At 37.8% G+C, this 21,532-nt stretch overlaps 1 protein-coding gene across 1 annotated transcript in view; it reads right to left on the bottom strand.

Moving 5' to 3' along the window:
• Positions 1-21,532, bottom strand: part of LOC149072886 (uncharacterized) — a 24,223-nt gene extending 2,691 nt beyond the window's left edge. The window contains exons 1-9 of the mRNA XM_089246159.1: positions 21,301-21,532; positions 10,951-15,213; positions 10,756-10,868; positions 8,703-8,949; positions 4,467-4,625; positions 4,292-4,364; positions 3,648-3,694; positions 2,511-2,592; positions 1,969-2,201 (exon numbers count right to left, since the gene is read on the bottom strand). Of these exons, the coding sequence (XP_089102285.1) occupies positions 1,969-2,201; positions 2,511-2,592; positions 3,648-3,694; positions 4,292-4,364; positions 4,467-4,625; positions 8,703-8,949; positions 10,756-10,868; positions 10,951-15,213; positions 21,301-21,370 (5,287 nt within the window). The 5' untranslated portion in view covers positions 21,371-21,532. The remainder of the gene's footprint in view (positions 1-1,968; positions 2,202-2,510; positions 2,593-3,647; positions 3,695-4,291; positions 4,365-4,466; positions 4,626-8,702; positions 8,950-10,755; positions 10,869-10,950; positions 15,214-21,300) is intronic.

Below are 21,532 nucleotides of genomic sequence, written 5' to 3'. Positions count from 1 at the left end.
AAAACCCCATTTCAAGCAGTCAGTGGTATTATGCAAGTGTTTCAGAAATGAATTTTTACCTCTAGTAGTAATGTTGGAAAGCACTGTTTGAACACCTGAGCAGTAACACTTTTGGTTAATCAGAAAAGTTTTGAATACTCCAATTTTTGGTGAAACTATGTCATATTTTTAACTATCTAATGACACTTCTGCCCAAGTACTCTGATATAGTGCCATATATTACATGGTTCCAAATGAAGATATCTTAAATGGGATAGACTAATAAATTTGATAAATTAACGTTAGAATTCTTATGATTTAGTAATGGAAGGCATACTTTAATTTTGGATAACCCATACCTAAAAAATGACCATAGGAAAAATATTTTCTTTTTATATATTGCAGATAATTTCAAAAACCAGATATACCCCGTGTTTTATGAAGTTCTTGACTTTTTTTTAATTATAAAACACTTTTTCGTATATGAGAAATATCTCTGCTTAAAATGAAGCACTTCAATATAAGTTCCAGGGATTTTAGATACCTTATAGCTGGGTAAAATAACTAAATTACATCAATAAAAACACTTGTCCCATGCATTTTTTTGTGATTGGTAACACTGATCAAAATTTTTATACAAATAATACAAATACAAATACAACGCCACAACAGGCAAAATGCCCAACGAGGTGGCTGATAAAAAGATGCCCATAAAAATATGGATGTCATATGTTTCAAAAATACAGCAACCCCATTAAAAATGCAATTAACACAAATTATAAACAATATATACACATGATAAAATATTATACAATGCCCATAAAGAATACTTATGGTTGTCTTATTCTAAGAATGGATAGCTTCTCGATTTACCCCAACATGTTTATCGTATTTCTCTTTTAACGTGTCAATTGTGTTACAATTTACTACCTCCGAGGGTAAGCTATTCCATTTATTAACAACCCTATTAGAGAAAAATTCCCTGCGACACCATAACCTTGCATTGTCCCTCACCAATCGATACTGGTGTCCGCTTGTAAAAGCAGTTGATTGGCGGTGTACTAAAAGTTCATGGTCCATCCTATCCATCCTATTGAAAATTTTGAACACTTCGATCGTATCTCCTCGACACCTGCGTTCATCCAATGTAAACATATTCAAAAAATGAAGTCTCTCCTCATAACTCAAGCCCTGTGTGCCAATAAGGACACGCGTAGCTCTTCTCTGCACCCCTTCAATCAAGTCTATGTCCCTCTGTAGGTATGGTCTCCAAAACCTTACAGCATACTCCAGTCCAGGACGAACTAAGCCTCGAAAAAGCGGAAGAATGACTTTAGGAGAACGCGAAGAGACTTTTTTGAAAATGAGACCAAGCATTCTATTCGCTTTTTTGACAACTGCTGAACAATGTTCAGAATACTTAAGTCGCTCGTCAATGAGAATTCCCAAATCGGTGACTCTAGTTGCATCCGGGATAGTGACACCATTCAACTCGTAAGATAACCATGGGTTGTTCGAACCAAAATGAGCGACCATGCGCTTATCTACGCTAAACGTCATGCCCCATTCATTTGCCCATGCTGCAATCTTGTTTGAGTTGGTCTGGAGCAACTCCCTATCGCTTTCATTCCCGATTACCCCCATTAGCTTCACATCATCTGCGAATTTGCTAGTAATTCCATCGATACCCTGATCGAGTTTGTCGATAAAAAGTGAAAAAAGTATGGGGCCAAGGACACTTCCCTGAGGAACCCCACTTGTGACGTCTGTCCAACCAGAGAATTCCCCGTTCACCATAACTCGTTGCGACCTATCTCTTAACCACGATTCTATCCAATTCAGCAAGTTGCCCCCTATTCCAATCTCGTGTAAACGCTTCAAGAGTTTGCCATGTTGGACCCGATCGAATGCCTTCTGGAAATTTTGTAATTTTGTAATATATAAATTTTGTAATGAATAAAAAGATATATATAATTAGATATTACTTACCACTGACTGAAGGAGGAATAATTTTGATGTTTGGTATGAGATTGATGTCTTTTTGGTGTGGAGGTATTACGGGAGGAGTGAAAGAATAAGCTGCAAACTTTGGCTGAATATTATGTGTGTCTTCTATTGCCAAAATGTCAGAGATTCTTGCTGTATTCATATCATAAAGATTCAGTCCAAATTCTTGTGTTCTCCTAGAATTTCTGTTTGGATTCTGGAAGTTTGAGGTTTGTCTGAAAGAACAGTGATGAAAATTTTTAAGTGATATATTGAGGGAAAACAAAATTAAACAGCTGAGATTTTATATTTGTGAGAAACTGGGAAAACTGTTTCACATGCTTAAAAAGTAATTTGATAAAAATTCCAATTCAGCAGGATACATTTTTATGGCGGTTGACCGAAACATCTAATTGCAAAACTAAAGGATATTTAGAAAAAACGAAGCCATAAGTTTGTATTTAGTAATAAGTCCATGAGTTTGGCTCTACTTCAATTTGCTTCTAATTAAACACATTTCTAATAGAAACACTAAATAATTTTACCTGCGTTTCTTCATCCAGTATATGCATGCAGCTGCCAATATAACAAGAGAAGCATTTCCAATAGCAGAACTAGCAACTACCACTGAAACATGAAGTAAAAAAGGTGAGAGAGATCGATAGGAATATTGAAAATGAATTAATATTTTTGCATCTTTTTTTTGAATAGCATGATGTCATTTTTAATGATAAATTAAAAACAATAATTTTAATTTGAAAATTAATAGCTTATTTGAATACGTAAAATAATTTGATTATTGTATTTTAGATCAACGATGGTTTTCTTTTTGGAAGCATCAAGTTATTTGTATACATTAAGAATTGTGTTCTTTGCATAATGATGCTAAACCTATGTTTGCCATATTTAAATTCCTATTTGCTAATTCTACATAGATATGTATGTAGTACGTAGATATGTACTATCTACTCACGAAGAAAAATGAACCATCACCAGTTGGAAGTATTTTAATGAAACCCACATCATTAAGTATTTTTGGTTGAATACAATTATCTTTATTCAATGTTCCAAAACCTATCTATATAGGTTTTGTGTCTCTCACACATTGTGTCCACATAATTACTAGAAGAAACTTTCTACAAAATGACCAACCAAGAGGTATTTGACTTGGTTTTTATGGTTGTCTCATGAAAACCCAAGAAATTCTCATTTTTAAAAATGGTAGTTTCAATGAGACATTTTTGTTGCCGTAAATTTAGTGTTCAGTTTTAATGAAAAAAAATTTAATATACCAAAAAACAATCTCCATTGTTGCTGCTAGGGCCGCAACTAAGGGAAAGCAGAGGGTTCTGGTGCTTCAGTGCAGGATCAGCACAAGTGCATTAAGTTTACTCTTTTTTTTTCATTTAAAATTATAGGGAGGGAGTGGCTCTGTACAACAGAGGAAATTTTTATTCCTAGTTGCTTGTCATTGACATCTCACTGTTGCTTTATGCAATCGAATAAATAGCATAAGGAAAATATTCTTATTAAATATTTCTTTCCAATCCGATTAGTAAGAAATTTGTATACAGTTCTTAAATAATAACATTGTGCTCCGAGTTCCACTTGAATCGTGTCTCATTATATTCTAAAATGAAAAAAATTGATCCGCAAGATCTGAAAGAAATTAAAATACTCACCAACTCCTGATACCTCACATCGCTCTCCAAAATACCATCCAATACACCTATTATATGCATGAATTGAAAAAAAATTGCTGAATTACATTTAGAAAAATCTTAAAACTTTTGTGTCAATTGGTTTTCCCTAGTTGCAGCTACATTTAATCTAGAAAATATGTTTTGTGGTTATCGATATATAAATATATTTACATAATATGAAAGAAGGCTTAGCTGTCGAAGTCACTAGATCTCAATCTTATCTAGAAGATCCGAGACGTGATGTAGGAGAGAATTCTAGCATTTAAAAATAAAAGACTACCACAGTATATGGCAATTGCTTTCAACCATCGACAAAGTGGAAGCCACATTCAACATTTTAATGAGGCCTGTAGGCCACCAAACATTACCAACGAGCTCGGCGGGCAATGCATTGGAAATTTTGTACATGATCAATGTACAAACTTCCTAAAGAATGCTTTTGTAATTCATTCAGTTCACTACTCATTTACTTCTGCAGTATTGTGTGTTTAAAGGGGGGGGGGGGGAAGAGTCAGTGTATTTGGCTTGCATACCATTTTTTAATATTTCAAAAAATATTATTGCTTTATCAGAAAGATGAGTACTCATTTGATATTGAAGTTAATAACTAAAATAATACTTACATGCAACTTACACTTCCATCAGGATTTATTTGGCAAGTACCATGTTTTCCACAATAATTAGATGGGCAAAATGCTAAAACAGGTTAGTATTAAAACTTATTGAAAATTTTTTGTAAAAAACTAAAAAGCATGGTATATCAGTGTTTCATACGAAAAAAATGAATAAACTGTTTACATTGGCAGATTTCTCCAGGATGTTTTTTCTTATGCTTGGACAAATCACTGAATCCTTTCCGACATTTGCACAAAAAACCTCCTGGGCGATGGTCATCTTGGACGCAATCTGCATGTTTACTACAATAGTTCAATTCAGATTTTGTGCATGGATTAATGGCTGCAATAATAAAGCATATTAATAGATTACTGTAAGATAAGCACTTGGTAAACAAAATAAGTTGCTATGTAAGACTAATGAATTCTGTTTCTCATTAACTTTACTTTAAATAGATTAAAACTATTAAAGCTGTCATAATCTGAATTAAGGCAATCTGTGATAATGAAATTATGCAGTCAATATCAAAATCAAGTAAAAACAAAGTTTAGCTTTCCTTTTTTTGAATAATTGATCAATTCATATATCTGTATGGTGGAGGTAAAGGGCACCATGTGCCAAAAGGGAAATTTTATAGAAGAGCCATTTAAAGATTTTTTTAGTACATTTTTCTATGGAACTCACTTATTTTATAAAGCGAATATCCGTTATTTATTGAACTAGGACTTGGTGTCCTATATCTATGTGTAGTATAATGAAAGTACTGCGAATTAATAGCGTTATCCCAATATTGATGAAAATTTACATAGTGCCCTTTACCTCTGACATACTGGTGTCCTGTAAGTGCTAGCACGGCCTTTATCTCAATCGCCCATCGTAGAGGCATGATTCTAATTTTAAAAAATGCACAACAGGTGTTCACAAATTACCCTGTACTAGTTTTGAGAGTGAAAATACAGTGTGCAACAAAAAAAATCTAAATTTTTATAAAGTCCCTCTTTGCTTTAACTTCTAATTAGAAAATTGTTGTCCTGTCTCTCCTGATGCCAGCAAAAAAGTTTCCATGTTTCTAAGTGCAATATTCATAGAGATATTCAAATTCGAGAAATGGAGAAAATTTGGGAAAGAACAGAGCTAAATGTGTAAAAACTATTTAACGCTGTTCTTTACAAAATTACCTCAGTTTTTCGAATATATATGTCAGTTGAGCATTTTTTAAACTGGAATCACACCTCTACGATGCACGGTTGAGATAAAGTCCGTGCTAGCACTCACAGGACACCCTGTATGATGCTTCCATGCTGATTTAAAGGAGACTTGAAAGTCCCCATGTCCCATTGTACAGAAAACAGCAAGACTTAAATCGTGCAGTTTGAGAGAAAAACAAAAGAGCATTAATGCATATCGGTGTGCATAGTAAATTGGTGTGTGATAAGCTCAAGGCCATAAAAGGTAAAGATGGTGAACATTGGCGGGGGGGTTCTAACCCCCAAGCCGAGAGTATAGTGTTATTTTGCAGGGAAAATGTAAACACCCACCCCCCCCCCCAGAGAAAATTCTGCGTATGCCTATGATGGTGAACATGAAAAATGGTGAAAAGAAAAGAAATGATCAATGAATTATGATAATTTATTTCAGAGAAGTTTTCCCTCCTTTGTTTACTTATGTAAAGAAGTGAATCTAAGGCATATAGAGCATTGAACTAGAGTCATGATGTCCAACTACCTGGGGTATTTTATTCCTTGCTTAATGCTACTAAACTAGAACTACCCCAATGTTAAGATTTCTTGCAGTCCAACGTCATCCTTATGATAGGCATATGACCAGTACAAGGTCAAGAATGTCCAATACATTTTTTAACACCTATGATGTTGAAATAAAAGTATTTTTGGAATGCTGTGCTGATCGCAACTGATAACAGTTGCACTTTTTATGGAAAGCTAGCTGCAGAGCAGTCTTTTGTGGCATCATAGCGCCTCTCCAGGCAGGCAATGTGATATTCCTACCTATAAGTCCCTACCTGGTCGAAAGAGTACCACCTACCACTTATTCTAGGAAATAGTTGTCAGGTCTCATTATCCATAGATGTTCTTTAGGGGCCGTTCAAGTATTACGTAAGCAAATTTTTAGACATTTTTGGCCCCCTTCCCAGCAAAATTTCGTCATCAGCTCTGCCCCTCTGAATCCTAACTCATATCGGTGGGATCAGAGACGTACACAGGAGAAGGAGCATAGGGGGGTGAGCCCCCTTCATCCGACGATCAAAAATTTATTTTTTTAATGCTAAAAATTTTTAATTGAAATTTTGGAAGAAAATATCTTTATATGTTATTATAATCAATTTCTGTTAATTTCAATGTTATTTGAAGGCTATGAATTCAAAATTTATCTTTAATAAATTCATTGCAACCCACCCTCTAAGCCAATAATAAATCTCATAAATGCCCTTGGCCCGCGGACCAAATATGTCCCTGGGAGTTATCTGATGTGGCCTGCCCTCGTCAAACCTAATTTTGTAAAAATAAACTAAGCGGCACATTTACAGATTGCTTAAGTGTCCCGTGGTACAATTCCAGAGCATTTAAGCGGCCGTGGCACATTTTCAGATCACTTAGATGACCCGTGGCACATTTTCAGATCACTTAGATGACCCATGGCACATTTTCAGATAGCTTAGATGACCCGGGACACAGTTCCAGAACACTTAAGCGATCCATGACACATTTAGACATCCCTTGAGTGACAAGTGACGTAGTTTTAGAGCACTTAAGTGCCCCCCCCCCCCAGTGCGGTTCTACATCACTCAAGTTACCCGTGGCACATTCTCAGATTATTCAAGTGATCCGCGGCATATAATTACGGATCACTTGAGTGATACGTGGCACAGTTCCAGATCACTTGGATCCGCGAAACATTTAGAGATCACTAAAGTGGCTCTGTAGGGCATTTATCAATAGGCGGAAATGTTACTTCAAGAGAAGTGCCCACAAACTGTTGAAAGATTTTTCTCGTTTTTGGCGCACCGAGTAAGATACCATTAAGAATATTTCACATTTTCATAAAGGGTGGTTGATGACGTAAGCATTATCTAAACCCCCCCTCCTCCCCTTGTCATTAAAAGTCAGCAAATAGAAACCCCCTCCCCCATCGATGCTGACGTAATACTTGAATGGCCCCTTATGAGCCAGAGGGCCCTGGGTGTACCAATAAGATTAACATCCGGAACCCCTGCAGCCAACCGGCACGGAGCAAACAATTACCAAGATCCTCTCAAGGGATAGTTTCCTAGGAAGCACCAGGGAAAAATGGGGCGTCAAATCATCACAAGGATTCACGTTTCCCTTCATGGGAAAATTGCCTGCAACAGCAGTAATTTGTTAATGGCGTTACAGCTGCCGCCAGATACTTACGGGATAAAAATACTGTTCTAATGACAACTATCAGTGTACAGATTCCCAGCCACTATCACGACACTTTAGAGTGTTGCAAAAATGCCTAGAGATCGGACAAGGGTGACGTGAGATAGTCAAACTTTGTTTAATGACATCGAAGATTCCATTAAATTTTTGTCAAAAAAGCGGTATTGTTACAACCAAAGTTGACGTTTTCAGACCTTTTAAGTGTGTATATATATATGCAAATTATGTGTGTATCAAGATGTTATATACTGTACCTGAAATTTTTTGAATATGATGCCAGGAAAAAATATATCAGAGGTCGTTACATTTTCATCGACGCGATAAGTTCATTAACATTATTTTCTGCGGGAGTAAGCCAGGATCGCAAGTTATTGACGTTATACTCTAGGTGTCGTTACACAGAGTTTGATTGTACTTGAAACTTCAATCTTATTTTCAAGAGTACCGCGAACGAAGAAAGTTCGGGATTCTCCAAAGGGATGAAAGCAAAACTGACGACGACGACAGCTCTAGTTCTGCTGCCCGGAACGAAGCCAATTTTTTTCACAAATTTACTAAGCTCCCGTGAAAAATCCTCGAGCCAAAATTCAATTTTTTGGAAATATTAGCAACCTTCGACAATTTTCCTCGTATTCAGTGACCTCTCCTTAATTTCCCGTATTTAGCAGGTGCGGAATCGAGGCGATGTGTTGGGAGGGGCGATTTATTGTTTAGGTTGTCCCGTATTTTACGCTACAGAAATCTGTCTTATTATTTGCGCTTGGAAGGGGAGATTGTGTCCCACCCCCACGAATCCACACGTTATTCAAGATCTCAATTTCTCCCATTTTTCTTCATCGAATTTGGTCAGACAACCCATATCCATTCAAAAATAATAATAGTAATAACTTTTAATTTTCTCCAATATTGAGATGTTGGAGGCATTTTACCACCACTTCAAAATGTGGGTAAAATAAATCTGCATATAAAAGAAAATAGAACTTCATAGTTGAGAAATTACCTTGAGATATACTCAAAAATACAGCATCCTCTGCTTTCAAAGGGAATTTAGATAATAGTTGTTTATTATGGAGGGTGTCCTCTAGTTCGCTGAAAACATGTTCAACTTCTTCACTAAGAGAAAGGTTTGCGTTCATTGCTATCACGATCTTCCACGAAACAATTAAACTACCAGGTTGGAATTCGACAGCTTCAAATTCTGCTACTGATGAAGATAATTCTACGTTGTTCTCAATGAGCATCCACATCTGAAAAATTAGAATAAATTAAACGGGAATGTTTTATAATTCACTTGAATTCAGATTAAGCCTTTATTATACATGGTGATTCCATAACTCTCCTTGCCTCATTTTACTGGTGGACCGTTGATTCTAGAGGCATGTTTTCAATTATAAAAGTATCTAAATAACGTGTAGAACTCAGATACGTCATGTTTCAAGGGGTTGCATAGTTATTAAAATTAATAAAATAACTTTTTATACGGGCACCCGTCTTCAAAAACCAATTATAAAGTTGTCCTGCCTCTGCTGAGGCCAACAAAAAAATTTCACGTTTCTAAGTAATATTCGCTGAGATATTTGAATCCAAAAATCGAGAAAAACGGCGTGAATGAGGTAAAAAGGCGTTGTCCGTTAGTTTATGGCATTTCCCGACTCTTCTATTTTTTAAATTCAAATATCTCACATATCGAATATTGCACTTGGTAACGTGGAATTTTAGGTATGCGTATAAAAAATTAATTTTATTTCAGTAACTACACTACCCCTTGCAACATGACGTATCCGCGTTCTACGTTATTTTTATATTTGGAGAATCAACGGTTCGCCAGTAAAATGTGGCGGGGGAATTATGGAACCACCCTGTATACAGGGTATCGAGAAAATGTCTAGACAAATTTGAAGATAACGAAAAAATAGTTCAGAGATAGATAGTTCAGTGATAGAAATGCAGCGTATGTTGCATTTCTATGAGGAAAGAGGAGAGTAAATTTTCCGAACTGCACTGAATTCCCACAAACTAGTTGACAATTTTCACCGATAGATGACATTGCAGGCAATATCCCGTACCTGTGAAGTCTGATCCTCAGAGCTACATCTGGCCGAACCACTGAAATACCCATTTTTAACGGCAAAATTAGTCAAAATCTTCTCAAACACCAGTTTGAGCGGTTCGGCGCGGCACAGCGGGTGTGCATCAGGCTTAAATACTACGTGTATACACTGCATATAAAGTAGCAGTTTTTTCACTGCCTTTAGGGTATAATGCTACAATCGTGAATGAAACAGCAGGTCTACTGCCAAAATCCACAAAGTAGGTTATTGTAGAATTGAAACATTGCACATCTGCAGTGCTTGTGCAGCCATTATGGTGGAGGTATCGTTACAGATATCCGCAAATTTTGTAATGAGACTTCGGTATGAGGTTGCTATAAAAATAGTGAATATAGCTATATTGAAAGTCATGTTTATAGTTCCTTCAGACTAACTTAGATATTCAATACGATTTAAACTGGCTCTGTAATCAGCGGTGGTTCAAGAAAAAAAATTACCCGTGCGGGACCCTATTTTTGAAACCCAAAACATTTCTTTTTTAGTCCTTTCTACTCTGATTCGGCAGAGCTGCTTAGTCTCCAATAAAAATGCAGCAAACGCTACATTTCTATCGTTTCTCCGATATAAACCTTCAAAGCTGTTTGGTAATTTATCAGACACCCTGTAGGTAGTTTGCAGGTTCTTGATGTAAATTCAAATATGGATTTACGGGACCGATTTCATGCATACACAGTAGAGGCTAGTCATTTGGATATTTAGGAGTGCTTCGAAATATTTCTACATCGAATTATCAAATTTTCGATGTAACAATATCGGAAAAAATTCCAGAGGAATTGCATTCCACTCCCGCTTAAATTCTCATCAAATTACATGAAAACACCACGATACGCTTATTATTCCGATTTCAGCAAACAGATGTTTAAATATCCAAGAAAACAAGAGAAACGGTACATAAACAGATCCTGATTTGAAACATCGGATAAATTCATTATAAAGACTCACCATCTTCTCGGCTGTGCTCTTAATTTCCTGATATCCATCACTATTAGGATTTCCATACGCATCCGAGTATAGTTCTTTTGGGAAGCGTGAGGTAGCTACCAATTCAATTTTGACTAGATCAAATGAAAATGTTATTAAATTTAAAATAAAAATGGCAAGCGTATAAGTTATAATGAATAAAAGAAGCGTACTTACAGGTACATACTCCTGTAACTGGGTGCCTTATAAAAGATTTTCCACAACCGCACTTTGAAGAAAGGCCGTGATCAATGCATTTTTCATTTCGCAATACATCACAATGTCTATCGTGGGAGCAATATCTTGGCAGAGAAGATTCTGTCGATGTGAAAAGGTATGTATCTCCATTAGAAACGGTGCTGTAATCTATGCATTTCCCATTGCAATCGGCTGTCACAGAATCCACTGTAGGCAAATCGTCACAGTCATTGCAATCAGCGGGAGCAGTTTCTTCGTTCACGCCACAATTCAAACATTCTTTGGTTATTCGCTCTGTTTTCCAGTCAACGCAATCATTACATTCGGTGGAATTAGTTTCAGCGACCGTCATATCACTTCCATTTCGGCAATCGATACATTTTGTAACCATTTCAGTCGTGGTGGCCACTTCCCATTCATAACAGTCATCACAATCAGCAATTGTAGTTGTATTAACGGTATCATCACGAAATTGGCAACCATCACAGTCCGAGACTGGAGAGGAGGTATTTTTAACGGCCTCTAGTGATTGACGTACTTTGAGTATATCTTCATGACTGCTAACAGGTTTTATTTTTTCGCAAGATGTATCATTGCATTTCATGTCAAAACCATCATTTTTGCGAGAGCCTCTTGACCTCACTGGTGTTTGGATGGTTTTAGTGTCATCAGCACTTAATGCATCAGAGAAAGGATCTGTACTCTGAATATCCGATAAATTATGAACAGTGGTTGTATTTGACGACGCAGCATCGATCTCTGCCTTTAACCATTCTGCTCCACCATGTTCCTCTGCTGAAAAAATGATTTGACTGGTGATAGTACTTGTTGACGTCTCATTAGATGCTTCTACTTTACGGAGGGAATGTTCGTCTGTTGAAAAAACAATTGATTGTGTAGAAGCAACTGTTGCATGGGTAAGTGGCTTTATAAGGGTTGTCTCTCTCTCAAATGCGTCAGTGTTTCTGATATTTAATTTTGTACTTATATCATTTCGAAAATTCCCATTGCTGTTTGTCTCTACAGATTCCTTTTCTAGCGTGGATAGTACGGTTTTGGCTAGTTTCTTTGAAATATCGATTGCACTTTCTTCGGATACTGTAGAAAAGGTTGATTGATGTGATTCTGTCACTTCTGGAGATATTCCATTCGGTGACTCGCTGTGCAAAGGAGCTAATGTAACGGTAACTCTTTCCTCTTCAGTTACAAATACGATTTCACCCGTTCCAAATTGGGGGCCCAGAAAAAATCGAGGCTTCTCAGTAGAAGAAAATGTTCCAGCATGAAAGAATTCGGTATTTGCAAACTCTTCGGCACTTCCTTCGTCAAAGGGATCTAGGCGAATAATTCCGTCTTCCAAGTATTCATTACTTTCATCGTTTGTCTTTGCTTCATGCCCTCTTGTAGTAAATTCTTTTATCACCAAAGACTCACCCTCACCACTTGCTAGTTCAAACTCTTCTCCCATGAAAGTTGCATCCAAATGATCTTCTGATTCGGTAACGTTCCTCAAGCGACCATCTCCACTTTCGAAAGGGAAGACGTTTCCAAAAAAGCGAGAGTTATCAAGAGACTCTGTAGCCACGGTGGAGTCTTTAAGGTCAACTTGCTGCATAGGCATGAAAGAGGAGACTGTCTGTTCGAAAGATGGCACGATTTTTGGGTAAAAAATGTAGCTTTCTGTTGCAGATTCAGAATGAAGATTAGTAATACTCGATTCCAAATTTTCAAAAACAGAATAGTTAGTTGATTCATTTCCATGGCTCTGAAAACTCTCAAGGTTTTCCCCGCTCCCCAAATCAGAGATGTCAAAATTTTCTTTTTCTTGCAAGTGTGTAAGAACCAGCTCTTCCAGAAAATTTGCTTCTGTACCAATGTAATTAGGAAGATCTCGGACTTCTCCGCTTCCTACCTCAAAGGTATCGGCAGGAAATGTCGTCTTCAAGTGCTCAGATGTTTGGTATTGATATAGTTCTGCTTTGGTCCCACCATCACGCCTTTCCACGGAAACACCATTACTTACTTGTGTGAAAATTTCAGGTATACTGGTAACTGTAGTGGCAACCTCTTCATCTAGGTTCGATTTGCTTCTACTGGAAGAACTTTTTTCCAAATATTTAAAGACCGATGTGATGGCATCAGTGTTTAACGGTCCTTGCTTTGGAAGATCCATCGGCCTATGCTCCGCCTCTGAACTATTGTCACTCAAACGAGTTTGAGGATTTGAAGTTGTGAAGCTAGACTGGAAACTTTCTTGGATTGAAAATGCGTTACCATGCGTGAGAATGTCTCCTAGGTTTGGTTTTGTGATATCATTCTGGTTTAGCAATACATTATAAAAAAATTCAGTGCAGTCTGGTTCCTCGATTGGCTCCGATTCATCTGGATCAATTTGATTATCATTTGGCAATCCGTCATCAAACACAATGCTTTCTTCTGCACTGTCGCCAACACTTCTGGCAGAATTTCCACTGCCAAACACATTGAAAATGTTCCCGAAATTTCGTAAGAACCTTGCTCCACGAGCCGGATTAATATCAGTATGTGCATTTGTCTCCGACATCACCGTGACATTTTTATCCAGTTCATCTGAAAATGGCTGTGATTTTGCGTCTAATTCTTTTGAAAGCGAATCGTTTTTACTTTCGTTGAATAAACTGCTCAAGAAATGAATCGTGGATAGATCATCATCCACTTCAATGTATTCCTCATCCGGTAGCATTGAAGGTATTTTTCTGGCGAATGTTCCGTTACTGGGCATTCGCATACCGTTTTCAATATCTTCGAAATCAGATGCGATACCATGGATTTCTTTGTGAGTTAAATACTTATTGAAACAATAAATCATTAACCAATCATTTCTGAGCTTTCTTTCTATTTCAGTTGAAATGTTATCTCGTGTCCTTTGCGCCAAACTCCCATCAGAAATAGTTCCGTTTTCTTCATAGTTGTAGTCAGACAAAATTTCTCCTTTGGAATAGGTGTGGTTCGATCCTCTACCCTGCGAAAAGCCTGATAAACCACATTCTTCCGAGCAATCAAACGGCAGTAAAGTTTCATTTTTCGCGTTGCTATCGACTAACTCAGACGTCGAATTGTGATTTGCATCTTGACTAGCTACAGAATCGAATCCACGTATTCTTTTAGTGGTGGCATTAGTCATTGCGTCATCAAGTACCGAACCTTCTAACTGCCCGATTTGTGCAACAGGAACTGTGCTAAACTCAGTTCCATTACTTTCTACTAGTTTAGGATTCACATCCATCGCATCGATTTCGGAAATTGTGTCGTTTGGTCGACCAGTAATAATTGGAGCATCAGTTTGCATTATAGTCGGGGATTCAGTTGTGCTTCTTCGACCGGCTCCTAACCAGTTCATAATACCTATAAATTTTCCGCTTCTGGTACGATTGTTCCTCTCAAAAGAAATGCTATCATTTGTATTAGTGCTTTTTAACATCTCACTATCGGCTGTCATGAACTGTTTATGAATTTTAGACGTTTCTGGATTAACTGGTGAAGACGTATTGGAGGAAGTTTCATTTTGAGCAGGCACTAAGGAATGCTGTTCAGAGATTGCAGTGACTGCATCTTTACCGCTTTTTGTCCCCATCAACGCATCCACAAATTTTTCGATAGTTTTCCAAACATTCTGAAATTCACTTTTTTCTCCTCTGCCTTCAACGTGTGTCGCTGCATTGATGTAACTACCCGCCTGTCCTTCAGAAAGTTCAACTTCAAACGACGTTTTGTTCTCCACTGCCTTCGGATGTTTATTTCCTTTAGACACGTTAATGCTTATTCTCCATTCGAACAGGTCTCCAACCCGTTTCAGATCAATAGATCTATTCCGACGTATCTTTCCGCGATTTCTTAATACATTACTGGACTGATTGACTTGAGGTTGAACTCGAATAACTTGGTCGATAGAACGCGAATCACTGGAACGTTCATTTCTCCAGAACTGTTGAGAGTTTCTCATCTCTAAACCCAGAGATTGACTTCCATTGTAGACACTCCTCTTACGTACATTCTTCCTTATCATTTTATCGCTTTGTGATTTTGATGTACCATTATGGAGCTCTTGGCCACGTTCTTTTTCACTTTTTTTATCCAAGTGTGATACTGGTGTGACTGGAATTTCAAAATAGTGTGGCTTCGCTTGTTCATGAGCTTGGTTTTCTTTTTGCAAAGCCTCGTCTAGAGGAACGTAGAGCTGTGAAATCCAGTGAAGTAAAACTCCTGGAAGTGAAGAAAATCAAATATTATGTATACATGAAACTATCAACCAATTTACCTGAGTTGATCGAACAAACTCACGTGAAACAAACTGACTGTACTCATAGTTTTAATCAAATTATTTAGTATTAAAAATTAAACGTTTCATCAGGGTCGTTAAAAACATCTTGCACCTCCGGGCAGTGCAATCTTAACGTATGGGCCCGGGGGCCTCAAGAGAAGGGAGGCCTCAGAAAAATTAGTTGAATTTTTTTGAGAATATGCCCTGTAGGGCCTCAGAAAAATCACTTGTCTCGGGGGCTAGCGATGCTCTTAAGACCGCCCTGCCTCCGGGCAAAGCGATTTTTCTAAGGTTTCCTACCCTGGCTAAAGAAATGCCTGCCTACAAATTTACATGGTTACCCTACAAATTTTTAATCAGATCTCATTTCATGAAACCCCTCGAGTGTGCCCATTTGTTAAGACGACACTGCGATTCTTTAGAAAATAAGTTAACTTTTCGAGTTGTTCTCTTTTAGCTATTCGTTGTTAGCAATCATCTTTCACAGAAGCAGCCTCAAACTATTAAACCATTTCAAATTTTGATGACACGCCAAGTACATCAAAGTTTACTTTTTTTTTTAAATGAGACCGCTGAATGTAGCGAGGCTATTGTGGTCTAGATCCTGAATACTAACTGTAGCTAAAAAATTGCAATTTCCGAAAAATTTTCTAGTTATTTCAAAAATTACTAAAGTACGGAAAAACCGGCAAACGGAAAAATCAGCAATTCGTACCAGCGCACTGGTACGAATTATCATACCGGTGCGACATAATAAACAAAATAGATATTGAACTGCGATATCAATCCGTGAATATATCAATCTTAAATGATCTGGTCTGATGACATTTCGTGAAAAGAAAAAATTATATGGGAATATGAACTAGTGGAATATATGCCAAACACGCACAAAAATAAATGGGACTTACCAGCTCATCTCCACTGGTTCCCTTGCAGCCAATGGACTTAACAACAGGCACTAAATACATTTTCAACGGGTCCCCCTGCTCAAAGATCGCGAACACTCCAGCGAACTACGTAATACGCGAACCCTCACGCAAAACGGCCGCAAAGAAAGTGAGAGTAAACTTCTACGCTACAAAAAACGGTCTAATTTGATTAGTTTATTGAACCGTGGGAATGGAATGACGTATCTACATTTATATTTTGATGTCTAGGCGCCATTTAGTATGAACTAAATTTTGAATCACCAGTTTTAATCATGCACATGAAAAAGTGGAAAGCGAAAAAAAAAGTTCTTAATTAGAATGAAAAGAAAATCTATCCAAAAGTTAAAATATTTTAGAGAAAATAGCGATCATGACAATAGTATTGACTATCATGGGTAAACCCGTGATGGTACCAAGACAAAATGGACCAGCTTCGCATAAACCAGGCAGACTATCTGTAGATATGAAAGATTGTTTACAAAATTAGGTTTAAAGTGTGTGTGTGTGCACAAACTAAGCGGCACATTAGCCTCTTAGTTAAGTGGCCCACGGTACATTTACAGATCACATCATAGGGCGCCACTGCAGATAACTTGAAGTAGGAATGTGCCATATGCCACTTAAGTGGTCCGCCGCATATTTCAAGATCACTCAAGCAACCCGCAGAACATTTCCAGATCACTTAAGTGATCTGCAAATGTAATGCGGGTCACTGTAGTAGTCCGAGACCCATTTTCAAATTAATGAAGTGGCCTGTATTCTCCAAAAGTTCGAGTACTTTTGCTTAAAGACAACAGAATTATGTCTCTCCCTATTTATTTTTAAATACGTTGATTTTAAATAATCGAGCATTGGTAGGGTACTTTCCCGTAGAAATCATGCTGTTGACAATTACAGTACGGATACCATGTTCAAAATCGTGTACTTCTTGTCCTAAAGTTACCCCAGTTTACGGTATTCTCAAAGCTAAATGCCACACGAATATAGTCCTGGTTGACTATTGCAGGAAGTTGCCGATGATTATTCTGCCATTTTCAGTGACTGAAGTATCGGCTTGGGAAGCGTATTTGGGGGGGGGGGGTCTTAGCTGGCTTAACCCAGGGTAGAAAATTCGAGAAACGAGTGGTCAAGGAAATAATTAGAATAGAAAAAGGGCGGCAACGTTTGTATGGCCCACATGCGGTAAAAGCATAAATCCGCTTCTGCCTAAAGAGCGAGGGACAAGGTCAGTGAGTGACCTAAAGATTTTGCAAGCATGTGAGTGAACAAAAGAATGACCTAGAGCAGATATGCCTGCAAATTTACATGCTTAATCTCGAAAATCTTAAACCGATCTCAATATCCCGAGGACCCCCCGCTGTATCCGAGCCAGTGCCGTCACAACGCATGGGCCCCACAAGCAGAAAGGGCCACATGAAAATGAGATCTGGTTGAATATTGGACAGCATGTAAATGGGATGGCAGGTGTTTCTAACCAGGTAGGAGGAGGGCTTCACTGTGTCTGATCGGCTTCACTGGCATTGTCGCATCACCTGACTTGTGGAAAATTGATAGCTGATGTTAATGCATGTTGATTTTCAACTGCCCAGATTCTGTACTGTAGATCAGTGTTTAACCTTTCACTCATTCCTGTGGTCCCCATATTATCAGGAGCTCCCTCACCCAGGAATGAGACCCTTTCTACTTATTGGATCGATTTTTTTTCAGCAAATTTATTGTTAAACAAAAATTTCATAAGTAAGGTTAGCCTCCGGGGCCCCTGGGATATAGAGTTCAGTGAGCTTTCCCTCTTGTTCGGGCTCTATGCAGGGCCATCGCAACATCATGGGCCCTCAAGCAAACTGGCCTTCTGGGGGGCACCGTACTTAGCTGGAAGTAACAGTTTACGTATTTGAATACTTACTCTCGAAAATCATAGTACCAGATCTCATTATGTAAGCCTCCTGCAGCCTTGAGGACAGCGGGATGACCCATGCGTTAAAACAGGGGGGGGGGGGCTTGACCTTTTCGGTAGTGCGGGCCACTCCACTGCTCTCGAAACGTCACGGGGCACTTGAGTTATCTGAAAATGTGCTTCGAGCCGGGGCTATAGCCTAGACTCAAGATTTTCCAACTCCAAGGCCCAACTCAGATTTTTCCAGGGCCATGGGGGGAGGTATATAGCGCCCCCCTTCCCAGGTTAAAAACTACTGATCATCCCCTTCACAACAAATTTCTGGAATTTTTCAACATTTTTCTATTGGTATTCATGCAAAATTTTAATACATTCCTATGAGACGACAGCTAAAGTACCCATTTCGAAATTATCACCCTGCATGTATGTATATTATTAAATAATACGATATTATACACCTGTACATACGTAAATTTCTTCGACCGAAATTGTTAACAATATACAACTTAAAATATACAGGGTGGGTCATAAAATAACTTTGCCAATATATGAACCCCTTGCGGCCGCACAAATCAACTAATACGAATGAAATTCGAGATATACACTTGTTTTCGCGAATGGAAAAAAAACAATTCTAGCTGTTACGGTTACGAAATTTCGAAAATTCAAATGGCAACACTTTCATGCATTGCAAAATGATCGACGCAGTTAAAAAAACATAAATGGCGCTAAAACCGTACCTGTAGCATCAATTCCGGCGTAGAACGCAGGCAAAGAAAGGAAGATCGCACTAAGGGTTTAGTGTGCGTCGGGTAAAGGACTTGCATATTTTCGGAAGTTCCCGAGCGATTAGCGCACCAAGCCCTTAGAGAGATCTTTGTCCGCGTCGGTGTTTATGGTGCTACAGGTATCGTTTTAACGCCATTGACGGTTATTTTTACTGAGCCGATAATTTTGCAATGCATAAAAGTGAGTTCTGCTATTTGAATTTTTCGAAATTTCGTTGATGAAATCGTAACCACAAGAGCTAGAGTTTTGTTTTTATTTTCATTGTCGAAAGCTTACTCGGAAACACAGATATCTTGAACGCATGGTCCCCTAGGGGGACTCTTACATCGGAAAAATTATTTTATGACCACCCTGTAAATCGAAGTAGGTCTAAAATTCAGTAACCGGTAAAAAGTGTTAACCAGTCTATCCAGTTCCATTCTAAGTATCTATCCACGGTGATTATAATTCAAGTTGCAATTTTTCAAAAAACTAAAGTGAGAATCACTGGTGAGAATAACTTGAAAATTTGCATGAATACTCTTGAAGGAATGGAATTTTGTTTGGCGAAGATAAAAAACCGTAGAAATTTGTCGATAGGTGGCGCTGTACTCGTGAAACAAATTCGCTCACAGAATGAAAAAAAGTCAGCCAGAGCAAAATGACAATTTGATTAATTCATATAAACAGCACAAAATGAAGTCACGAAACAGGTACCTGCGACTTACGCAAGAAATGTTCAATATGTTGTTCGCAGAGTTGTGCTACGAGTTGGAATTGTACAGCTGCATGTTCCACAGCAGATCAGTGTGACGGTGGTACTGCTGTGGATGTGGTGCGTAATGCGGGCCTTTATAACTCCAGGCTGTCTATAATTATTCGAGAAATATGGGAAATTAGAATCCCTATTGGCGGGACATCGCCAATTATCACAAAAAGTGAGAAAGTTGCCAACAATTGATGAAATCACTGAAGAATTGCCAATGGTGGGAAATGCAGCGCAATTGCAAATTGTAGTGGATTAATTCTATGAAATAAAACGTTTAAACATGAGAAATATGTGAGATGAACATTCTTATAGTCGTAAATATCAGGCCATGATTTTCGAGTTGGGAAGATGACTTTCATCTTTGATTTCAATATTCAGGTTGGCTTCGTTGAAAAAACGGGAACATTCAGGGGAATACGGGACGTATGATCAGAGAAGCAGATTAAGCTCTCGGGCGCAAAAGAAAATATTGGGCCATTTAAATTAGAAAAAGTTTAGGCTTTTCGGGCCCTTCAGAAGTCGGGACCCAGGACGCATACCTGGTCCGCCCGTCATTACATCAGCTTCTGTATAGTCACCCTATTCATCTCGTCCAAGTTCGCAATGTGGCCACTATATACAACATTCTTGAGGTACATTCACAGCATATTACTGTACGATCTGCTATAGAACATGCACTTTTTTGAACTTCAAACTCGCAGCAGAGCACGATAGACAGCATATTGAACATTTCTTGCGTAAGTCATGTTTGTCACTTCATTTTTGTAGTTTTCTTGAATTATTAAATTTTGCTGTGTTAATGGAATTGTCATTTTGCCCTGGCTGACTATTTTTTCGATTCTGAGAGCATATTTACCCCACGTTTCACGAGCACAACGCCACCTATCGGTAAATGTTTTCCCTCGCCAAACAAAATTCTATTGCTTCAGGAGTATTCATATAAATTTTCAAGTCATTCTGACCACCGCTTCTTACTTTACAGCGTTTAGAAATCGCTACTTTTATTATAATCACCCTGTATGCTTCGAATGGAACTGGATAGCCCCGTGGCCCGGTTGAGACACTGTTACTGAATTCCAGACCTACTCGGATTTATATCCAGTTAACCTATAATTTTGATCGAAAAAATTTACGTATTTTATGTAGTAATCTTTATATTTTTAATAGGTTTTATCAGCGCAGTACCTTGATGAGTACGGTAACGCGATTACGAAAAGACGTTCACACATTGAGTGAGACAACTCTCAGAACTTGATTGGATCATGTTGATTAAGATCCAATTACGGAGAACCTCGAATATTCAAACACGTCAAGTCATTATGGAAATACATATCTGAATACAGACTCAATTTAACTCAAGTCATTATTATTTTTGAAGTTCATGACAAGACATTTCGTCAACTTCAAGTTGATAAGCATCTTCAAGATCCTGTCATTTTAAGCTCAACACCTTTTTTAAGATGCTTGACAAAACGTCGAAGATAGTTACAAAAATCAGAAATAGTCATTTAATTAATTAATTACCACCATGACAGCCAAGTTTCATAAGATTTTTAAACACATTCCGAGAAATTTTTGACATATGTTTATCGTGTTCCCCCAAAATTACTTGATAATTGCTGTTAATAATATAATAAGATAATTATGAAGATAAAAATATTTCACTCACCAAAAACGGATACAATCACTACTACAGTGAAAATACTCAATAATGTCGCGTAACGCCGACTGCGAATCATCACGTTTTGGTCTAAAAATGTAATTATTTTTGAGGTGAAGTACTTTTCATCCGTAATAATGTGAACTGTAATAATACTTGGAATAAGCACGCGAGATTAAAAATAATATAGACAACACTTGAATTCACGAGTTAGTGCTAAAAGTTACCATGCGACATCTAA

This window comes from Pholcus phalangioides, unplaced genomic scaffold (assembly GCF_987345545.1).
Source record: "Pholcus phalangioides strain wild (caught in Gottingen) unplaced genomic scaffold, Ppha-v1.0 ptg000017l_1, whole genome shotgun sequence".
NCBI classification, from domain to species: Eukaryota; Metazoa; Arthropoda; class Arachnida; order Araneae; family Pholcidae; genus Pholcus; species Pholcus phalangioides.
The sequence above is the reverse complement of the archived record's forward strand: the minus strand, read 5'-3'. Positions and strand labels throughout refer to the sequence as shown.